This window comes from Pygocentrus nattereri, chromosome 18 (genome assembly GCF_015220715.1).
Source record: "Pygocentrus nattereri isolate fPygNat1 chromosome 18, fPygNat1.pri, whole genome shotgun sequence".
NCBI classification, from domain to species: domain Eukaryota; kingdom Metazoa; phylum Chordata; class Actinopteri; order Characiformes; family Serrasalmidae; genus Pygocentrus; species Pygocentrus nattereri.
In genome coordinates, this window is record NC_051228.1 from 13,634,894 (window position 1) to 13,658,606 (window position 23,713).

A 23,713-nucleotide genomic window follows, 5' to 3' on the forward strand; every position below is an offset into this window, starting at 1 on the left:
TCATTGCATTTTCAGTTTGATTTATTAAGTTTGTTATATTTACTGTAAGAGATTGGGTACATCCTGCAGGTTGCACTTTATTAAGTGCATCTGGTTTTGGTCAACCATTCAAAATTTGTTGACATTATTTCATAGAAAACTATTATTAGAATTCAGCAGTTTAAGCTGCCAACAGAGGTAGAGGTGTGTAGTATGTTATGTAGAAAGCACTTCATTACACACCACGTCTTTTGGAGGAACATGGTGAATCACTCAGAAGTTATTGAATAGTTCACAAAAAAACCTTTCACTACAAATCAACAGAAGTTGACCAAGTACAACTTGTTTTGGAGCAATATGGTCAACTGTTCAAAAGTTATTGAAATTAATTCATATAAACTGGTCAAAGTGTACATTTTGTTGTACTTAATAGAGTTGTTGTGGAGCATTCCAATCAAACCTTTAAAACTGTTATCAAAATGTATTACTCATGTGTTTTGGTGCATTTTGATAAATTGTTTTAAAGGTATTGCAAACATGGGGAGGCCAAACTTTTGCATATGACTGTATCTCATGTAGAGTAATGAGTCTTACCTGATTTGACCCAGATTTTCACTTAATAGGTCTTGCAATTCATTACAGAAATTATTCAGAACTTTGTAAGGTAACAAATGTCGCATAGCTAGCTAATGCATGCAATTTAAAATCAGCTAGATTTGAATGATTTAACTGGTGAGAAACATTGCAGTCAGTTACACAAAAACTATGTACTATTTACCCATGGTGAACAGTAACTAACTAAATGTAATTTGTTACTGTACATAAGTAGTTTTTTCATGTATCTGTACTTTACTTAAGTATTTACATTTTGGGTGACTTTTTTTTACTTTCACTCCACTACATTTTACAGTCTAATATACTCCACATCATTATGCGAAATCTGTCGTTCCTTTTGGTTTATGTGTGTATAAAAACATAAGATCAAAATGAAAGAAGCACAAAGCAAGAACACCAATCAGGGAACATCGCACACTTTGTTTTGAGCTTGTTTTAACCTGTTGACAGTGGAGATCTATAGGGAACTTATGACAGATGTGTACAGGAATGTTGTACCATGCAGAAAATATTAGACAGCTTAATACATTCATTTCACCAACATCAGAGTTTGGGACTTAACTGCATACTGAAGTGGCCTGTTACAACAAAATGTATTATCAACAAAATAATGTAAGTAAAATATCACATTCCATTTATTAATAGTGACACCTATTTAATATTTTTTTCCTAGGTGGAGGAACTGCCAAAAATGAGTCTTTTGCAGTCTTCTGATGTTTTGATGCTTCTGCCTTTTCTCATATTTGACTGGTTTATAGATACCTTTATGTACAAAGGCTGCCTTCTAAAACATTGAATAAAGACTGAGATAGCAAGGCATCAATCCTTCAGTTTTGGACACAGCCTAGAAGTATTTTGGTGTCAGGGCCAGCACATGCCATTGTTATAAGAGAAACTGTAGAAGGACAATGTCATAACCAAATACATAAATTGTGTATATTTAGTCCAAGTTACATTTTGTGAATGAAATATTCAGAATAGTTACTTTTAACATTTTTAGGAGATAAATCTTTAAAACAGAGACCATTTTTGTTCATTAACGATTTTAGAATCAATACATAGCATGTAGCAAACATGCTCATAAGACAAGCTGTAAGAGAACCTCGATTAAAGGTATATTACAAACACTGAAGATCCTGCTAAAGCCTAAGAAGACTGATGCACTATATTTCCAAAAATATTCACTCATCCATCCAAATCATGAAATTAAGGTGTTCTAATCACTTCCACAGGTGTATAAAACCAAGCACCTAGGCATGCAGACTGCTTCTACAAACATTTGTGAAAGAATGGGTCACTCTCAGGAGCTCAGTGAATTCCAGCATGGTACTGTGATAGGATGCCACATGTGCAACGAGTCCAGTCGTGAAATTTCCAAAATTTCGAAGTGGTAGGCCACATAAAGTGACAGAGCAGGGTCAGTGGAGGCTGAGGCGCATAGTGCGCAAATGGCAGCAACTTTCTGCAGAGTCAGTCGCTATAGGCCTCCAAACTTCATGTGGCCTTCAGACTAGCTAAAGAACAGTGCATAGAGAGCCCCATGGAATGGGTTTCCAAGGCCGAGCAGCTGCATCCAAGTGCAGTGCAAAGCGCCAAATGCAGTGGTGTAAAGGACACCGCCACATGGATATGCAAGTTTGGTGTGGTAGAACCTGCACGGAGTCCTGACTTCAACCTGATAGAACACCTTTGGGATAAATTAGAGCAGAGACTGCGAGCCAGGCTTTCTTGTCCAACATCAGTGTCTGACATCATATGGATTAAGAATGGGATGTCACTGAAGTTCATATGCATGTAAAGGCAGACAAGCGAATACTTTTGGCAATATAGTGTATGAGGGATATTACAAGCACCACTGAATTTTAAAATATCAGGATTTCAGTTTTGTTCTCAATAAAGTTTTAAAAAGTAAGGAAAATAAAAAGTAATTTATACACATTTCATGTACATATAGACACTATATTCTTTTACACAGACTTGGGTGAAGGTGTCAATGCAAGGTTAGCCATCGTGGAACAATGTATCACATGAGCTCTTTAATCAAGGACAATAGATATAGCAAGACAGTGTCCAGATTTTAGATGTGTAAAAAGACATTCAACTAGCAAGGATTCAAGGAGATTTTATTGTCATTCGCATAACATGGTACATGAGGTGGAACGAAATTAAGATCTCATGGTCCAGTTTACACCCAAGAGCTGTTATTAAAATAGATAAATAAATAGAAGTACACAAGAGAGGGAGAGTAGGAAGTTAGCAGCAATATGAAGTCCAGAGTGCAAGTTGCTATAGCAGTATGATATTGACTTAGAGCAGTGGATAAAGTGTCTAGATAAAGTGTCTCAGTGCAGTTTAAAGTGACAGTGCCTGTAACAGTACTTGTTCTTGTAAGTGTCAGTTGGAATTTAGGAGCCTTACAGCTTCTGGTATGAAGCTGTTTCTGAGTCTGGTTGTTTTGCACTTGATGCTCCGCAGCCTCCTGCCTGAGGGGAGTGGGACAAAAAGTGCATGTGCTGGGTGGGTGGGATCCTTCCTGATGCAGGTAGCCCTTTTCCTGCATCTGGAGGTGTAAATGTCTGTGGTGCTGGGGAGGCTGACTCCAGCAATCCTCTGTGCAGCCTTCACCACCCTCTGCAGTGCTTTCCTATCTGCAGCAGAGCAGCTTCCATGCCACACGTTGATGCTGGAGCACACGAAGCTCTCCACCACACATCTGTAGAAGGAGGTGAGGACTGCCCTCCCGAGTCCAGCTCGTCTCAGCCTCCTGAGGAAGTCGAGCCGCTGATGTGCCTTCCTGACCAGAGTGGAAGTGTTGTTGCTCCAGGTGAGGTTGCTGCTCAGGTGCACACCCAAGTACCTGTAGCTGTCGACCACTTCCACCTCAGAACCTCCAATGTGCAGAGGGAGGTGGTCATGATGGCCCCTTCTGAAGTCCACAATCATCTCCTTCGTCTTCTTTACGTTGATGCAGAGGTTGTTTTCTCTGCACCAACCCTCCAGGTGTTCCACCTCCTGCCTGTAGTTGGACTCATCTCTGTTTGTGATGCATCCAACCACTGCTGTGTCGTCCGCAAACTTCACAATATGACAGCCTGGATGGATAGGTGAGCAGTCATATGTAAGCAGTGTAAACAGGAGGGGGCTCAACACACAGCCCTGAGGGGAGCCAGTGCTGAGGGTTATGGTGGGGCAGGAGATGTTGTGGATCCTCACAGACTGCGGCCTGTTGGTCAGGAAGTCTAGGACCCAGTTGCACATGGAAGAGCTCAGTCCAAGTGAGGAGAGTTTTGTTATCAGGGTCTAAGGAATCATGGTGTATCACAGTAGCACTGCAACTACTGACTTTTTTCATAACTGATCATTTGGTCCATATTGACTTTGATTCATTAATTGGGAACCAGAATCCAAGACATATAAATACAATGATTATATAATATAAAATGCAATGATTTCTTTTCATTTAGAACTCCCTTTGTATGTATTACATGATTGCATGCCGTGTCACATGCTGTTGCCATATAGCAACAAAATGCAAATATATTTTTAAATGATATACCATTTTCGTTTAAGAAAATCATAAATTCATTTTTTTTGCATTTATGATATAATTATAATGTCAACATATGTTAATTTTTAACACTCAATTTTCTGAAATGTTATCCAGTAAGGACTACAAGTAGATCCTACAAATCTACAGCGATTTGAAGATAAACGTCAATACAGTGACATCTGGTGGCAGATGCATGATGTCTACATGACACAGTGAAGAGGCTTTAATTGAGGCATTATTTTGACCACATGTTCCAAGGACACTGCAAGATTGGTCTTTCTCAGACTCTGGTTATGGCAAATTCCCTAATAAACCTACTCAGTAATTCTGATATTGATACTGGTGTTTATTTATTTATTTAGCCATTTCTTAACTTTACTTTATCAGTGAGAACAGTGTCATATAACTGCACAGTTTCATGCTCGAGCGATATTAGTAGAGGGTAACTCAGCTTTTAACATATATTTTGGGGGGGAGACGCAATAGCACCAAACAGCACCCTTTTCCTTAGGAAATGACATCATGCGTTGCAGGTCATGTGATACTGGGACAAACTTCCTTTTGAGAGGGTTTTTTAACGGGTAGTTGACAGCTTAATACAGACTATTTTTGATCAGGCGCAAACTGGGCTATTTCACAATAAATACTGTATTTGCAATAAATGTCAATTTGCATGAAACATAAACACCGAAGATTTAGGTGTTATATGTGTAGAACAAAATGAGTAGTAAAAATGTCTTGTTTTCAAAAAAGTTGTTGATACCCTGGTTAGAAAAATACAGTCAGAAGAACACAGGCTGGAAACTGCCCGACCACTTTTCACACGTTTCCTGTTACATTTCACCCCTTTCGCTTGAAGGATCCCGGAAGTGGCATGGAACCACCATGGTAAGGAGAAACGGATATCAGTGCGCTACTTCGTAGTTTGGCTTTGTATAAAGCTGTTGTTTTTAATGAAACTGCTTCGTCGTAATAGTACCATGTAGTATATAGATCTATTCTAAAATACCAAAGCACTACATGTGTTTTTGTATGTGAAGGTTATGTCTCTTGGGTCAGATAGGTTTGGTAACAAAGTAGGCTGCACAAACCAGCTCTGAGGAGCTGCTGTTGTGCTCGTCAGGAGAGTGGCTGAATTATAATGTCACGTTATAAGCAGGGCAAAAGAGCTAACTTTGGTAAAACCGAAAGGACAGCAGAGCTGGTCTACAGAGGCTGCCTCCGAATACTTCATTGAAACGGCCTTTCCCATCTACGGTCCTTGATTCCGCCATTTGTAGCTCATTGCCTCACTAAATATATGGGCAGAACTGCTGACCACATACGTCCCTTAGCTACCACATCAGGCAAATAAAGGCAAAGCAACCTGAAGTAAACTATTCAGACATACCTGGTTCTATCTTTGGAAAAGGAACACTCAGACCCTTTGTCGTTTTTTTTTGACCGGGGCGGTTCTTAAAGGATTATACACGACTATTTCTGAGATTTCTGAGGATCTTTTCTTAATAGGGCAACTTTTAAATATGAGAAGAATGACTGACTAAAAAGCTACCTGTAGACATGGTTTTCCTCTAGTCATGGGAGATAGAACAATTCTGAAATGAAAACTAGCGGGCAGCTTAATAACAACAACAATAATAATAATTATTATTATTATTTTATTATTATATATTTTAACACGCAAGAACACGATAGGAGTCCCCTTGCAAGCCATAACCTTATAACATCAAAGTTTTATTTACAATCTGGTGGCTAAATGAAAGTAAAAATTGATTACAGGTTGAATAACCCACTGAACTTGTAAGCACCCAGCAATTCTGCACTGCTTATTTGCTACACTTGCAACATTGACAATGTTTTTTATTGTTAATAAAAGTGGATCACTTCATTGTTCTTATGCTGACTGATTAGGAGCACTAGTATTAAACATTTATTCTTTATATTTCTCCATGTACCCCATTTTGTTGGGGCCACATAATTTGTTTTTGTTTTTTTAAGTCTATAGTTACTGTACTTGAGTAAATGTTTTTAATTTTCATGCAAATTCTCTTCTTTTCAGATGTCAGATAAAGAAGGATCAAGTGCTGCTAGCTGTTACCTGGATGAGAAGAGCTTCCATCTCAGCTGCCAGCTTTTCCTCCAGTATTCCAGTGTTCTCAAAGATGGGTGGAGCTGGACAGAGTTCAAGGTGATATTGTCACATTTGGGACAAAACTTTGTGTCTCCACGTTTTCATTTTTTTTTTCTTTTACACTGCATAAAAATTGAACAATGAATGGACTAATGCTAATGTTCCAAGATTACTCAGGAAAAAATATACCTTTGCATTAACTTATAAGTTAAGAATGTTTTTTTTTTCCTTCTGCTGTAAAGTTACCATGGTGGAAATACAGTATTTTGTTCTGACAGGGATGGTATACTTATGGTAATGTACTGATCTGTTAAAATATATACTAAAGCTAAATTATCTACCCAGTATGTATGAACATGTATATCAGTGGACATATATAACATTACTCCTATTAAAGTGTTATCCCAAATTGAGTGTTACTTTTGATTTATTGTCATTTAGGGTGTTAAAGAAGGCTATATGAAAAAGACCATTCTAATACCTGGAAGACTGTGTTCTTTGCTTAACCAGTTTTGGAAGCACAAAACTGAAGACGTGGATGCTCTGGTAGAAGACCAGGTAAAGCCTACAGAATATTTATTTTTTGCATTTGCAATCATCAGAGAAAGTATAGAAAAACACATAGCAAAATAGAAAAAGTTTTTTTCACAAAAGAGTTTATCAGTATAAAGATCAGAATGATTGTGACAATCACATGACATGTGATTTCATTAGGGAACATGAGTGTGTTATAATAAACCAAGCGCCATTTAAAATAGGATGAATTCTGAATCAGTATTACATACAATGCATCAAAATTACAAGATCTGTTAGCAAAACCAAATATTTGATCATTTCATTTAGTTTCTAGATATCATATCGGGCAACCAAATGATTTTATTTACTTCTTGAAGTACTTTTGGTTTTGCTACATAATTTTTTAAAAGTATGCGTGTCTAGGAGAAAATGCACACACAATGAGTGCTATAATGTAAAATTGCACTGCTTTGTGTGATTGTTGAAGTGAATTTACGCTTAAATATGACTTGATCAACATAGTATATTGCATTAGAAAGAGTATTTTTTATATAAAAAATAATGTCTATGATAAGGTTTCAGAAGATTAATTAAGTCTCCCATACAGACCTTGATTAGGGTACCAAATTACCAATATACAATATTGATGCTTCTAATCTTTACTTTGTCAGTCTAACTGCTAATGCAGATATTGGATTTTCCATTCCAAGCAACAAGTTCCAAAACATTCTCGTGTTTAGACCCATTTTATTTGGAAAGCCTCCTTGTATCTACACACATTGTCCATTTTATCCACTCTATTAGATACACTTACTTTGTTGGTCCACAAAGTCAGAGATGATAGCTCATGTGTTGCTGCAGTTTGTGTTGGTCATTCTTTAGTACACCATCAGTTGTCAGGTTAACATTATGCAGAGAAAAAGATGGACTACAATCTATAATTGTAGAACTGCAACATAATAACATCAAGTAACAGTGCAGATAAGGATAAAACATATCATGAATGAAATAAAAGATAGTTGTAAGACAATAAGTTGACAATAATAAAATAAAAAAAAAGAATACTAATAAAAGAAATTAAAAAATATTAATAGTAAACAGATAAAAGTACAAAATTAAAAGTAAAAACAATAGCTAAGACATACCAAAAGTCATATTAAAAATTAAAGTAAAATCAGATAAAGCAGCTGCTGGCTGTGTGGAGGTGGTTAGAAACTAAAAGTTTAAAATGTTCATGTGACACCAGAGAGTGAAGCTTTAGAGTCTCCTGTAATGAATTCCAGCTCGCTGATGCACTGTACCAAAAAGTAGGTTTTCTCAGCTCTGTAAAAGCTCCCGACACCTGAAGGGTGATCCAGTCCCTGGAATGAGTCTGATAAACTGCATTATTTACCCTGAGCATTTCTGTGCTGTACCATGGCAGATGGCTAGTAAGCGCTTTATAGATAAAAAGAAGCCAAAGTGTCTCCTGATGCACAGACCGAGATGAACAGCCAACCTTTTCATATAGTATACAGTGGGCAGGGTAAGAGGGCAATGAGGAAATATAAAAATAAATAATAAGATTTAGTTTTCTCTTTACTCTGAGTTTGGAAGGTGTACACTCTTAAAAACTAAAGGTGCCAAAAAAATTGTTTTTTTCCTTGCACAATGCCACCACAAAGGTTTCCATTAAACATGATGTGTAAAATTTGAAATAATATAAAAAGTTTTAGGAAAAGCACTTAAATATGTTAAGAACATTTACAGTATATTAAGGTTCATAAAAAGTTCTTAACACTCTGACATCTCTTTTGCAAATTATAAAAAAGTAGCTCAAATTGCTCAAAGAACCATTTGTTGCCCTTTTTTAACTGTGTAGTAATAAAATGTGAGTAAATTGCTCCATGGTAAACATCTGGCTATCTAAGGCATTCACCTTTATATGTATAACCACTATAAAGTGTGCTGCTGCTCCTAGATGGATGGTTCAGCCAAAAATGAAATTTGCAGTTTCCCCCAAACATGTTGATCAAGTTTAGTGTTCAATATTGGCTTCTTTAGCTTTGCACCAGAACCATGAGCAAGGCTCAGTTTAAAGGTGAATGCAAAGGACTGCAATTTTCTTCATCTCCTACATGGTTCAATATACAGGACCGACAAGCTCTTTTCACCAAGACATTGTATTGGGGATCTTTTTTGCTGGCTACTGTCAGGATCCACAATACCTCCTCTTAGCATGCTACCTTTTTACCAGCCTTTCAGTATGAATAATGAGGCAGGTTTTCCTTTTTGTTTAAAGTTTTTTTTTTTTGCACTGTATACCATGGCTTTTGCACTGATGTCTTTGTTCTAGTTGTATGTGTAAATATGTGAGTATATGTATACCTCAGGTATCAATAAAGTACATTTATTTTTATCTAGCACTGGATATTTTTTCATTGTACTAGGAAATTCAGAAGTCTCCCTCTTTATCACTTTCTCTAGGTGGATGATGACACTGAAAATCAAGCTGTATGTGAAAACCAAGCTGTAATGTGCTATGAATATCATGTTTTATACTCCTGCAGCTATCAGGTCCCTGTGCTGTACTTCAGAGCATCTACACTGGGTATGTTTATAGCCTCTTATGCTGTTTTGGTGACTTCCTGTTTAAGTAATGTTTGGATTGAGGTTCTCTTGTTTTTAACATGAGTTGATGTGGCAAAAGATATCATTTGTTTTTTTTACATGGCTTCCATTAGCTTTCCATTTTTCCATTACAGATGGACGGCTTTTGTCCCTTGAAGAGGTTTGGAACAATATTCGCCCAAACTACAGAAAACATCTACTACAAGGACCTTGGGATACTCTAACCCAGCAGGTGCAACTCGTTGCTGTTTTTGTATCTTCTATCTTCTTTCCATGTTAATTTCTTGCTTGTTTATGAGGTGTAATCAAAGGGAGCATGAGGTGGGAAGATGGGCAGAGAATGTATATTGGAGCTTTTTTAGACATCGTAGTTCATAGTTGCAATCAGGACACAGACAGAAAGCATTAACCCAGGGTAATCCATAATGAAACCAGGCAAACAGGCAGGCAGTGTCAAACCTAAAAACTACAAGAAGCTAGAAACAGAGCTCACAGAAAAAGGGAATTTATAAACACAGAAGTAGGATACCAGGAAATAGGAACACAAAAAAAGGCTTTGAAAAAATGCATTTGTTCTTTATCAGCTTAAATTGCAGATATAAGATAAATGTATGTTTTTATTGAGGTAAAAATATTCAAAGAAAAAATATTCTTTTAACAAGTCATAGTCACAAATCATCTTGTCAGAAATCTGGATCCAGAATCCTGACCTACACATCTGCATTGTAAGGCGGGTCTGTATTTTTAATGAGCTGCTGCTTGGAGACTTTTACTCTTTTTACTCTTTTACTGCCCTGTTGCGGTTCCACAGCAAAATAAGATTTGTAGGTAGAACAATCCTCCTTTGCAGTAAAATAAAGCTTTGCTGATAGTTAGTTCTATCACAGTTCTAACAAATGTTGTCATTGGTATATGTATGTACTGTGTGTGTCAGTAATGTTAGAGCCACCACTTGACAGCAATCAACAAATATGCCATCTCTAAAGAGGTAAACAGAAGCTAAAACAACTAACAAAAACCAAACAATAACTCCACACCCAAGCCTAAATGAAAATAAAAAAGGAGTAGCTACATATTAGAATATAAAATGAGCTTGAGCTTGATGTTTATCAGCACTCTCACTATGAAGCCTAGGGCTGCATCCAAATAATTGAGTGAAACTGAGTGAAATTGAGTGATTTTCTTGATTTTCTCTGATTTTTGATCTGTTAGCCATGAAGATCTGTTAGTCAACTCAGAAAACATATTTAGTGGGTTCATTGGTTCATAGTTCATAGTTCAACAAAAATCAGGTAGGAAAGAAAATTAATTCAGCTATTCAGAACCACCTAGGTTGACTTAACCTGGGAGATCACCTACACTATATTTCCAAAAGTATTCACTCATCCATCCAAATAATTGAATTCAGATGTTCCAATCACTTCCATGACCACAGGTGTATAAAACCAAGCACCTAGGCCTGCAGACCGTTTCTACAAACATTTGGGAAAGAATGGGAGCTCAGTGAATTCCAGCATGGTACTGTGGATGCCACCTGTGCAACAAGTTGAGTCGTGAAATTTCCTCGCTACAGACATCCAAACTTGATGTGGCCTTCAGACTTGCTCAAAAACAGTGTAGAGAGCTTCATGGAATGAGTTTCCATGGCCGAGCATCTGCATCCAAGCCTTGCATCACCAAGGGCAATGCAAAGTGTCAAATGCAGTGGTGTAAAGCGTCACCACTGGATGAGCAAGTTTGGTGTGGAAGGACTTGACTGTCCTGACCTCGACCCAGTAGAACACCTTTGGGATTAATTCGAGTGGAAACTGCGAGCCAGGCCTTCTCATCCAATATCAGTGTCTGACCTCACAAATGCGCTTCTGGAAGAATGGTCATAAATTCCCATAAACACACTCCTAAACCTTGTGGACAGCCTTTCCAGAAGAGTTAGCTGTTTTAGCTAAAAAAGGGTGGGCCAAGATCATATTAAACCCTATGGATTAAGAATAGGATCTCACTCAAGTTCATATGTGTGTGAAGGCATATGACCGAATACTTTTGGCAGTATAGTCCATAAGACACTGTGACATCACATTCTCAAGCCTTATCGGACACAGGTAGATCACACTGCTTCAGCAATTATCATATGTACTCTGGACGACTTGAATATAGTGGATCTTTACATTTGAAAGTAGAAAAATAATTATTTTTCTGAATACTCTGTGACCCAGAAGGATAAGTGGTTTGGAACGTGTGTGTGTGTGTGTGTTTTCTGATTAAATTCAAAGTGATCTTTGTAAATTACAAACAATTCAATTAGATGTACAAAACTGATTTGGTATGGCAATTCTACTTTGCCGATTCTGTTTTTTTTTTTTTTTTTTTTTTTTTTTTTTTTTTTTAGAACTATTAGAAAGCATTATAAGTATTGTAAGCTGTTCAAAATGACTGTTACAGAAGGCTTCTAACTAAGTAAACTGATTAAACATGTGTTTCATCTGCTCAGCAGATTAATAGTGTAAGAAAATGGTTCACGAGACACAGGGTAGTCGGTGAGAATAAAGGCTTATGTTTTGGATGACATGCAATGTAGATGTTTGTATTCCCCATGGTTTCAGAGTGATGGAAATTCTACCCCTTTTTTTTTCTGTTTCTGTAAATGGCAGACTATGTTTTTTCACAGATGTTTCCCTATTAACTTCTCATCACATGTCGAAATAGTGAAATCCAGGTCAAATATCTAAGCTCAAAAGTTTGCATCCCCTTAGACATTTCCTAGTTTATTATTTCCTAGTTAATTATTATAATAATTATTTCTAATTAATTTAGGTGACTAATAACTGAATTTCATTCAAAAAGCAAACTTTATATAAAATATTTATGAGTGAAGTCACTAAATCTGGGGTAAGAAAAGCAGCTTTCAGAACAGATGTCATTTAAATATATTAGTTTTGAAAACATAGTAACAAAACGGCATGTACAAAATGAATTATGACTTAGTGAAGTGGTTCATGCTGCTTTCACAGGCATGAACGCTGATTTATTTAAATCAGATGAACTCTGATTTATTTTGCTGGTGGTGGGAATGCATTTTGGTAATGGTCCACATGAGAAGAGGGAAGACAGTAACAGAGCATGCTGCTCTCTTTTTTAGCAGCACATCAGAGCTGTACCATTTCCATAATCTGCCTGTTTTAATTGCTGCTACTAACAGCAGACCAACAATAATGGAATAGAGAAGCAATGCCTTTAAAGCAAGCTCATGGATCATGATCGAATGGTACCAGTGACCTGTTTAGTTATATTCAGATTGAAAAATCAATTATGGAGAAGCAAATATGAAATAATATTCTACCTGAAGATGTCCTTGTTCATTCCTTGAAAGACTTGAGCACCTTTAGTTTAATAGACTTATTTAGAGCATAGTCATTATTAAACTGAGCAGTGCTGTGGCTAAGACTGATGAGAAACAATATCAAGCACTACACCAGTGGAAACAGTGCAGTGAAGTAAACGTTTTGCAGAGCAGAAAACCAATAGATAAGAAAAAAACCCAAAAACATGGCACAGTTATTGTTATCCTTAATCATTTTTACGAATATATAAATCTCATTGATGAGCAATGAAATAGCGAAGCTATGCCTTTAATTTTGGTACATGGATTGCGGAACGTATTGCATCACAAAGAAACAAATATGAAGTAAGATTTATTATTATTTATATGCTTTGACTGTTATACACATACACTTAAGTCTGAGTTTTTTGGTTCAAATGGTGGCAAATGTTACAGTAACACCATTTGCCAATTTTTGGCAATTAAACAAGCACTTTTTGTGTAATATGGTGCTCTTTAGCCATTGCAGTGTGAAACCAGCCAAGACAAATGAAAAAGATATGTAACAAAAACCTAAACTCTAGTTTGGACTTATTATTAAATTATACTGGTATCTACAAGGTTGTGTTTAGCAATCTGTAGATACCAGTATTTAGCGATCTGAATGGTCTTTTATAAATGGTCTTTTTTTTTTTTTAAACTAATCAGAGCAATTAGATACAGAAGAACTTTGATGAAACTTCCAGTTAGTAGTAGTAGCAGTAGTGAGTGGTCCCAGTTACATTTTGAGTAGCACCAAAAGACACAAACACTGTTCCTAATGGATCTTGCAGCAGTGGCAGACAGAACTAGATGCTTGCAGCAGAGGCTTAAGAACAACACTTTAATAACAATAGGGCAATCGAAACTCACAGAAGGTAAACACAAGCAGAAAGTCTAAAACCAGAGAATTAGTACAGAAAAAAAAGTGAGACTTGAATCATAAATAAAATAAAAGCTGGTCATAAATAAAATACAAGTCATAATACAGAAAGACAGAAAATGGTACAAAGGAAACGCTTGGAACACAGATAAGTCACGATACTTTGCAAAGAACACTTGCAACAAGCAACACATGTGGATAATCAGTAGTCAGGCAATCTAGAAGGGGATAGGTGATCTGAGAGAGTCCTGTGTCACATGCTGCAGCAAGGGGTTCTCGGAAGGCACAGCCAGGTCTGAGGGAGGTGTGACACTTGTGCATTATTAAAATGAATATTTAACTCCAATTAAAATTAAATCATAGAAGCTATAAAATTTGAGAGGATGTCAACAAATGTATATAAAAACTGTAGATAGTGAAGATTAAGAATGATTGACAGTGTCTTATTTGGGGCTGGTTCAGTCAGAAGATGTATTTAGATAGGGGGTCTCACATATATATTTTAGCCTTTGGGGGATAGACACGTTTAAAGCCAAGTATTTTTCTGCCAGGTTTCTGTGAGACAGATTTGATTCTTCATTTTAGGATCCATTGTAATTTCACCTAGAGTGATAGATTTTGACATGAAGAGTTTAATACTCACACACATTTTATCCAAACAGTTCTTGGGCTGGCATTACAAATTGGGTGATTTAGTTTATTTATTAATTAAACGGCAAGCTTACCAAGACTCTGTGTAGCAAGGTGCTATTGAACTGTAGTACAGAATGAATTAAGTAAATCAAAGGGGTACACCAAGCTTCTAACTAGGCTCAGGAAAAGGAGGGTTTTGAGCAGCGACACAACAAACACAGAGGTGAAATTTATAATGGTCTATTCAAGAATTGACATTTATCAGCAACCATAGTAGACATTTGAAGAAAATAACAAAAGGGAAACTTTAGTCCATTGAACTTTAGTCCATAGTTGTAATAAGAAAACAAATAAACCAAAAAAATAATCGCTACCTGGGTAGTCATTTTTAAAAAAAAATTTTCCTACGTGCACGTTAAGTTCTATTTATCAAAAAAATTGGTCCGTATATACAAGTGTGTGTGAGGGTGTGTGAATGTCCAGCTGGAAAAAAACTTGCGCGTCCGTGGATATCTCTCTCTCTCTCTCTCTCTCTCTCTCTCTCTCTCTCTCTCTCTCTCTCTCTCTCTCTCTCTCTCTCTCTCTCTCTCTCTCTCTCTATATATATATATATATATATATATATATATATATATATTCCTGCAGCTGCCTGTAGAGCTGCTGCACAGGAGGTTAGGATCACGTGGTTCACTGGCTTGCCATCTCTCCTTCTATCTTGCAAAACTTTAACCATGAAAAAAAACAGTCGGAGCTCTGAACTATAACGGCTGTAAAATGTTCGGCAAATAAGCTGGAATACTATGACTTTCTCTGCTAAGAGTTCTTTGGTGGCTCCTATCTCGTGCAGTTAGTTGCAAAAAAGCATTTCTGCATGTATTTTATCTGCGAACTCCGTGAAGTAGCGGCATGTACACGAGAGAGAATTTGAAGCGTCTAGCACCAGGGAGAAAAAAAAGGGAAGGGGGGGAGGGGGTCGTCTCATCTCGCTGAGTAGTAGGTGCTGTTATAACACTGAATTTAACCCCTTAGTGTACAGTTAAATTTAGGAGGGCTACATCTGTTTTTTTTTGTTTGTTTTTTTAAATGACTTTGTATGACTGGTATAGCAAACACAGTGCTACTTTTTTAAATAGAAGCATCTAGGAGTGCTAAGCATGAAGTAGCAGTGAATCTGGACAGAGAATGCTGAGAGGGTTTTCTGGAATTGTAACTTATGAGAACCCCAAAAGACATTCATTAGCATCCAATCACCAGCAATACCCAAAATTGGATGTTTTTTAAAAACATAACCTTTTGTCATTCTTATTAGTTATTATCTATTTATACTTATTATATAGTTAGATGATGCTGGTCTACTGTGCTAAAATGTCTGCATTTTATTAATTTCACCGCATTTCTAACCCTAAAGACATACAAGTTAAATTTATTTGTAATGAAAATCTTTACGTTATAATTATTCATGTATCGGCATCAACATTGACAGATACGTACATAAAGCATATTGGATATCTGCATCGTTTCACAGTTTCCACATGAATTCTTGTCAAACAAACACATCAGTTGTTGTTCCATATTTCAGTTTCTTTTTCTTGTATACAAAAGATGATTACCTTCCTGAAAATTCCCTAACAGTACATAGATGTCCTTAAATTTTAGATGTTACCAACAAGGTACTGGTTTAGACCCTTTATTTCTGTAGGTCCAGAGCTATCTTATCACTGACCATAAGCTTTGCCATTGGGATAAGTGATTTTCAATGCTGCTGCCTCGACTTTGAGCTGATTTTAAAAAAGGTGTGTGCAAAAATGCAGAATGTGCTAAAACATCACAGTTGGCTCTACATTTGCAAATGATGTAGTATGATGTAGGAATTTGAATTTTACAGATGTTAAAACAAATCATCTCAGAGTGCATTTGGACCCATTGTAGGGAAACAGACAGAAGAAAAAATCTCTCTAAAGAAAAGAAGAATCCATACATTCTTATTTTAAGAATCATGCTAGCTTATTTTAAAAAATTAAATTAGGAATAATAATAAAGTGTTTGGGCAAAGAAATATGGTCAAGTATTTTTTATTTTCCAAAATGCATTATAAGCATAAAAGTTCAAAACAAATAAAAATCTAATCAAAATAAACTGGTAATTTTCATCCATTATTTCCAAATACATAATGTACAACACAATTTTTTTTTTCATATAAGAGTTAATAGTCCAAAGAAAAAGTCCAAATAGAAAGTCTGGCTTGGGAAAACAAAGACAATGATAGAAGAAAAAAATGCTAAATAGAGGAAGAACTTACCAGAATTGTAATATTTTTATGTTGAAATGGTTGCTTTTAAAAAAAATCTGTGAGTAATTGTCTAATGGAAAATTTCTTGCACCTTGAGATTGGCAGCCATTTTGAAAGTAATTATGACTTTTCTTGCCATTTAAAAACATGCTGAACAGTAATAATGTTGGTAAATCACTCCAGGTTGTTAATTTGTACAATTACAGATTTTTCACAGATTATTTTTTACACAAGATTATGAGGCCCTAAAATGCTTCTTCGTGAAGTTGGACATGCTTAACCCTGTGTTTTTTTGTGCTTTTATGCATGCAAAATTAATCAGTGCCAATCCGTTCACTAGATGCAGCCCTTAGAATTTGCCATGGACAGTCAAAATATCAGCCTATTCTGTTGAAAGCAAAATAGTCCAGTTACAGAAAATATTCAGTGTGGACCAGTAGCATGATGTAATGAAATGTAGCAAGATGAGGTAAGTAAAGATTAACCAAACTGGCTCTTTATTTGTGCTAAAGAGCATCAGAGTTGACTGAGGTCTGCAGGGGCCTGATTATTAATAATAATATAATCTGCGTCAGCATTATATTGTATGGAGTCCTTTTGCCATTCGTATACACATTTTCTTTTATTTGGTTCCCACAGTTAAGAACTCCATCTCTTCTAGTAAGCATGTGCACATTCTGTAATCTTTTACATTTGTGTTTATTCATTCTCATTTTCTTCTATTCATGCTCGTGTTCTTTTTTGTGCACAAACAAAATAAATGTCATAGGCACAGGCTGTTTTATTTGTCATATACAGAAATAAGCTCACAGCTCCCTGAAACTGTTGATGGATTTTGATGTGTTAGGTTGACGCAATAATAGACAGAAATTTGCTAATTAGGTTTGGTTTTGATTTCTGAGGACACTGTAGCTCCTCTTCACAGTGGAGCATCAGAATCAGCAAGCAACCTGCAGATTCATCAGTGCAACTGCACTTTCTAATGGTTATATTAACAGAGATGGGGACAGTGTAGCTGCTTAGCATTGTTTCTTTTTTTCTTTTGGTGAGTGAAGCTGTAGTGTTAGAGACTGTCACACAATTACAGGAATAAATTTTAAGTTTTAACATCCTCAAATAAACACTGTGATATTGTTAGCTAATTACTCTATAAGAAGTCTACAAGTTAGCTGAAATTAATTTAAAGCCAATATTAAAAGCCAGAGAATGAGATCACTGTGGAAAAATCAGTTTAACTTTGTGCATACAGTGAGGAAAATAAGTATTTGAACACCCTGCGACTTTGCAAGTTCTCCCACTTAGAAATCATAATTTGGCTACTTTGTTAGTAATAATAAGATGAAAACTATTGAAAAAAATATGAATTAATAATTGATATTTTATTCATTTTAAAAAAGCATAAGGTCAGGTTGCAAATTAAGACCTTTTTTGTATATGTATATATGTTTTAGGAACATCCTTTACTGGGGCAGCCATTCTTTGTGCTCCATCCTTGTCGCACTGAGGAGTTTATGCGACCAGTTTTGCAAATGGCACATGTGGAAAAAAGGTAACATTACATTTCAACTCATCATGTCTTCCACTGCCCATTTTTCGTGTGTGTTGAATTAGCTATTGATAGTAATCTGATGTCACGATTGTGCTGTCAGCGTTTTGGATGGCAACTTCATTCAGCAGTGCTGTGGCTGAGTGTAATGAAGTAATAAAGCCATCACAATCCAGAAGGCAGAAAAACACGTTTTTAACCTTTTTACATTTTTAAAGCATGTTAACCAATGTATTTGAGTGTATTGATTTTATTTTATTTGTGGTTGTAGTGATGACGAATGAAATTTATAGTCTAAATGGCTGAGATTCCCTGCTGAGTTATTATTTTCATCTTCCAATCTGCCCACTAGCACATGAAATAGTGTGCAAAAATCAGCACATATGCCATTAGAAGGGCACTTATTAATGTAGAAGGTGAAGTACAGATGTGTGTGGTTTGGGATACTGCATGAGATCCAATGACTGATCATAGCTTTGGTGTGCTGCACATTAACTGCTCAGTAACCATTAAACATTTCCAAAGAAACGTTTGACATATTTGTTGATTAAGAATCATTTATTGAGGTAAATTGATGCATTTATTTAGGTAAGCTGATGTTCACCAACTTTCACAATTCGTTCTGTGTTTAATAGGTGCGTCTTTGTACCTGCAGCACCATTTAAGGTGGAACGCAAATGAGAATTCATTTAATTCATGGAAAATTCAAATGAGAAGCAGGTGGATAAGAAGCTGACTTGTGCTTAATATTTATGTATGAGTTTAATATTTAAGAGCGCAGTCCGAACTACTGCTTGCCTTCAAAATGGCAACATGGTCTTCTTAATGTTGAAAACTATGAATTGTTGAAAAGTAGCAAATTCTGATTTAAACACATTTTTCCTTTGACTACATTGTGTCTTGTTCCAGGAAAGTGAACTACATTGTTACATGGCTGAGTGTGATGGGACCTATGGTAAGACTGGAAGTACCTCTAAGCTATTGTACAGCAGTGGCTGCTCCTGACTGATGCCATAACACGTCAGATTCCAGTCCTTGCAGGCCAAAGCACTACAGGCTTCCGCATTCTGCCTCATTAAACAAATAGTAAGCAAGGCCTTCATGAGTTGAATTCGTTTAATTTTACTCGAGTAGCCATATATGAATGCTTATATTGTGTTTATGTTTATTCCCCCACACCTTGGTAGTCAAAGATTTGTTGGGTGAAAGATGCGACAGTTCTGGTCATACTGTTCTGTTTATTATAAAAACCGTCAGCCATGAAAATATGCATGGGCCTCCAGGGACATTCTCAGATGCTACAAGTATTGGTTATAGTGCAGAGCTCTTCCCTAACATAATCCCTATTATATGAACGTTTGTACACCAACTCTTATGTTAAGCAGGCCAATTTAATAAATATTAACAGGTTTCTTGTTTGATATGTGTAGAGCAGGAGGAAAGAAAACGGTATCGACATGGTTGGTGTCAAAGGTAAAGAGAGTTCAGAGAAATGTTTTAAAAAAGAATATTTTGGCACAGTTCAGTTTGGAGAAAGGAGTTTTGTTTAACTGCCTCAGGAAATTGCTAACAGACTAATCCAATAATATTCAGACTTAGGTTTTAAGTTTAAGAATTTACTGAACAAACTTTACAACTGCAACACCAAAAGTAAAAATGTTACCTGACACATTTGTTTTTCATTTTTTAGATTTTATTTCAAATCTGTTCGATGTTGAAACAGACCCATAGACTTAACAAGAAGTGCACAGGTGTGCATTAAAATTCAACGAAACTAACAGTACTTGTTAATGGCAAATGCAAAAGAAAACCATAATGTAAGCTATAGACATTGAAAACTGAAATGCAATGAGATATATTGATAATCATTAGATAATGAGATCTTGGAATAAAAATCTAAATGATTATTGAGTTTTCTTTTGTACAAATCCAAAGGAAGTTGTAGCAGGAAAACTTGTTCAGCTGTTGTATTTATAATTTGAGGAACAGTAACACTTGAATTATACAAATCTGTGCACTGTTTTTTTTTTGGCAAAATTTTGGGACATGCTTTTTAAAACTAAGGATACATTTTTCATGTTTCTTTCATAAGAAAATACCTTTGTAACTTATGATGTTTTATCTGGTGTACTGCCTTGTTTCTTTGAGTTTGCAATAAAACAAATCAGATCCAGGATTGCCTTTTCCATGTCCATGATTTTCCTTACAAACAAGAGAACTGGTCACATATACAGTACTTACTCCAGCCTTCTTTATTTGGTTTTCCTTTTGTGATTTCACAACAGCGTTGCGTATTGTAAATAGTGGGGTTACTCTAGTTGATTTAACTTTACATTACCTTCAAAGATCCATCCAGATTTTCCAGATAGTTTCATCCAGATTTTGTATGTATGCCAGAGACTCTAATGAAGTGGGTTTGTTTCACTATGTTCAAATGAGGAGAAGAAAGCTGTTTTTATTTGGATGTTTTTATTTTTCAAGTTCTCAGGCCATTCAGGAGTAAATTACGTTGACATTCAGGGAAGAACAACTTTAATTAAGAAGCTTGTGCACACAAACCCACTGGTGGAAAATAATAAATTACATGTAGGATATTGTATTTGATTGCCTCTGCTTAATTATTTTTACTAGTTTGCTTTTCTTTAATTGCACTTTTTGTCCATATATGCATAAAAATTATAGAAGACATAGTTAAATTATATAGGAACAACTGCAAAAATACAAATACATGATGTAAAAACCTTTTAGGTTTATTAGGTATATTTTATACAATACTTATATTAAAGCAATAAGCTACGAGAGACCGTGGGTTACTGTGGTTTTATCATGGGGAAGGGTGTTCTTTTATCTCCTCCGTGACAAAATTGCAGCAACCCACTGCCTTGAGTGGCTAATTGCTTTTATAAAATGGTAGCCAACATAAAATATATTCAAATGCACAATGGTTTAGATAATTATTTGTTATTAATATTAATAACTAACATAAGTATTCCATCGAAAAATTTAGTTCCTTTAGAGTATGGTATGGTTGCTAAGCAACCATTGGCTGCTGAATGAGGAAGAGAACTTTGGTCACAATCACTATATACTGCAGTCATTTCATGGTTTTAAAACTTTTATGTTAACAGTGAACATATATAGCACAGCACTGTTTAATGCAAACACTTTGAGTTTATAAGTACTTTTGGTCACCAAATTACCACAGCGAATCTTTTGCTGGTCTGAGGACACCACTTTTCTCACGCTGGGGCTTGAATTTTAAACGGCTCCCTGTTCCCTTACATAGTGCACTACAGAGGAATTTAAATACTGGATCCTACACCCCAACAATGCAAAATATAGCTAAAAATGCTCATTTGGTATTCATCCATAATCATACTCAACAAGAAGTGCTATATTTTAAAGCAGCAGCTTGAATTTCTAAACATAATGCTCCCTCCAGCTCTCTCAAGTTACTGGACCCCGTGTATCACTCTGCCCTGAGGTTCATCACTGGAGATGCATACAGAACTCACCACTGTGAGCTGTATGCAAAAGTTGGGTGGCCCTCTTTAACGGTACGAAGGGAAACACATTGGTTGATTTTTATTTATAAGACACTCTCCGGTCATTTGCCAGAATACATCACTTCACTGATGAATACAAATAACAGTAATTATCAGACTCGCTCTAGTGACTGGATCTGCTGCCAGGTACCAAGAGTTTTTACAGAACTGGGAAAATCTGCTTTTAGTTACAGTGCACCAGTGAGCTGGAATTCACTACAGGAAACACTAAAACTCAGGTCACTGGTGTCACTCAGTCATTTTAAACTTTTAATATCAAACCACCTTCAGACAGCCTGCACCTGTTTTACTTAATTATATTTATTCGTAACTTTTATTTTGTATTAGTTCTCCTTAGTTTTTTATCTCTTTTTATTTATTTATTTATTTCCTCTCATTTTATTTTAAGTTTTTATGATTACTTTTTTTATTTGTGATATTGTATTATTACTTTACTAATTTCTTATCTATTTTGATCTTAATTTCTTACCATTTAAAATCTCAAGTTCTATTTTTATCTACTTTTATCTTTTATTCACTGTTATTTTAAATTTTCTTTTAATTTAAAATGATTAAATGTAGTTACTATTTTCTTTGTCATGTCAATCCCTGTTTTTGTAAATGCTCGGCTACATTGAAAATGAGGGTTGCCCTCAATGTACTTCCGAGTCAAAATAAAGGTTGATTGATTGATTGATTGATAATATTACACAGCAAACCATTTAGCTAGAGAGTACAGAGCTGTTTGGGATTCAGCCTGGGTTTGACGCTACCTCTGACTGAAACACGGGCATTTAAAGCAGGTAAGTTATTCAGGTGACATTCTTTAGACTTTGCTATATTGCTGTTTTTCAGTTAATCATATCCCGAGTACTTTCATTCAAACCTGTGGTATTAATGTTAGAGATGTTTAGTTAGCGTGTTTGCTATCTTTTGGCCTGTTGGCTAGCTGACCAGCCTAGGTCAAGTAAAGAAAATAAGATTTCAGACCCTCAGTGTGGATGCAGTTTTTCCAAGTTTTCGTTTACGTTCTTGAGCTTAAGTCAATGATGCGAGACTTCTTTGAAAGTTGGTTTACTAAACCAAAATGCTAAGATTACAAGAATGAAATGGCAAATTAAAGTTCTCTCTCTCTATATATGTAGGAGAATGGTTTAGTTCCGTGTAGTCAGACAAAGACTGCTGCGCTATATCCCTCTGTTACTCACGAAGCTTACTGCTTCAGCAGAGTGACGTCATGCATACATTAATGTAATTAAGCAAGATTAAACTTAACAATTAACATTACTAAATAAGCAACAGTCAATCTTATCAAACATTCAAACATTAGACATCAAATTCTAAATCATAATTCACTTATTTTCATTATGGCTCTAACACTCAGGTTAAACAAAAATGGATTCTTATTCCATCAGTACACTCTGTGCTCCGTGGGATCAGTGTTTATCCATTAACAAACAAACATTAGACATCAAATTCTAAATCATAATTCAGTTATTTCCATTATGGCTTTAACATGCCCGGCCCCTAATTGTGTAGGCATGGGGATTACATCAATTACTTAAATCAAATAGAGCCATTCACTTTCTTAAGCAAACAACATATATTATAAATTTTCAATTTCAACTGTGAATCATCATTCTAACAGTCCTTTATGTCCATTTATGCTGCTTCCTGCAACAAGCATAACTTGGTTACAGGTCTTTCCAAGATGCTACTCTTTGTCTGCACTTGCACACTCCGAACATTGCCTTTGGAATCCGTCATAGTGTTGATAATGCAGCCTATCATCTATGAATTTTGTGGACCCGAAGGATCCACAATCGGAACAATGTCGTTCACTGCAAAGTTTCTTTTCAGCTTGGACCAGCACTGCCGTTTTTGCAGCAGGGGTAAGTATTCTGTGGTCCATCTGCGCCAGAACAGGTCAGACAGGTACTGTATTTGTCTCCAACGTCTTCTCCCATACACATTGCTCTTCTCAAATATCCCTGGTGGTATCCTAGGCTTTGCTTTCATCAGCAGCAGATGATTTGGAGTGAGCGCTTCAAGGTCATTTG

General features: G+C 36.0%; 1 protein-coding gene across 1 annotated transcript; it reads left to right on the forward strand.

Moving 5' to 3' along the window:
- The first annotated feature begins 4,729 nt into the window (after positions 1-4,729).
- atg10 (ATG10 autophagy related 10 homolog (S. cerevisiae)) lies at positions 4,730-20,284 on the forward strand. Its single transcript, XM_017693791.2, has 7 exons — positions 4,730-5,032; positions 6,204-6,332; positions 6,717-6,833; positions 9,258-9,381; positions 9,536-9,633; positions 18,014-18,111; positions 19,018-20,284. The coding sequence occupies exons 1-7, from the start codon at positions 4,865-4,867 to the stop codon at positions 19,115-19,117; spliced, it is 834 nt and encodes a 277-aa protein (XP_017549280.1). The 5' UTR covers positions 4,730-4,864; the 3' UTR covers positions 19,118-20,284.
- Positions 20,285-23,713: the final 3,429 nt, after the last annotated feature.

Coding starts and splice junctions, on each gene's coding strand:
- atg10 (XM_017693791.2), top strand. CDS start 4,865: ATGAGTAGTAAAAATGTCTTGTTTTCAAAAAAGTTGTTGATACCCTGG. Junction 6,333..6,716: donor GGAGCTGGACAGAGTTCAAG/GTGATATTGTCA, acceptor ATTGTCATTTAG/GGTGTTAAAGAAGGCTATAT. Junction 9,634..18,013: donor GGGATACTCTAACCCAGCAG/GTGCAACTCGTT, acceptor TATATGTTTTAG/GAACATCCTTTACTGGGGCA.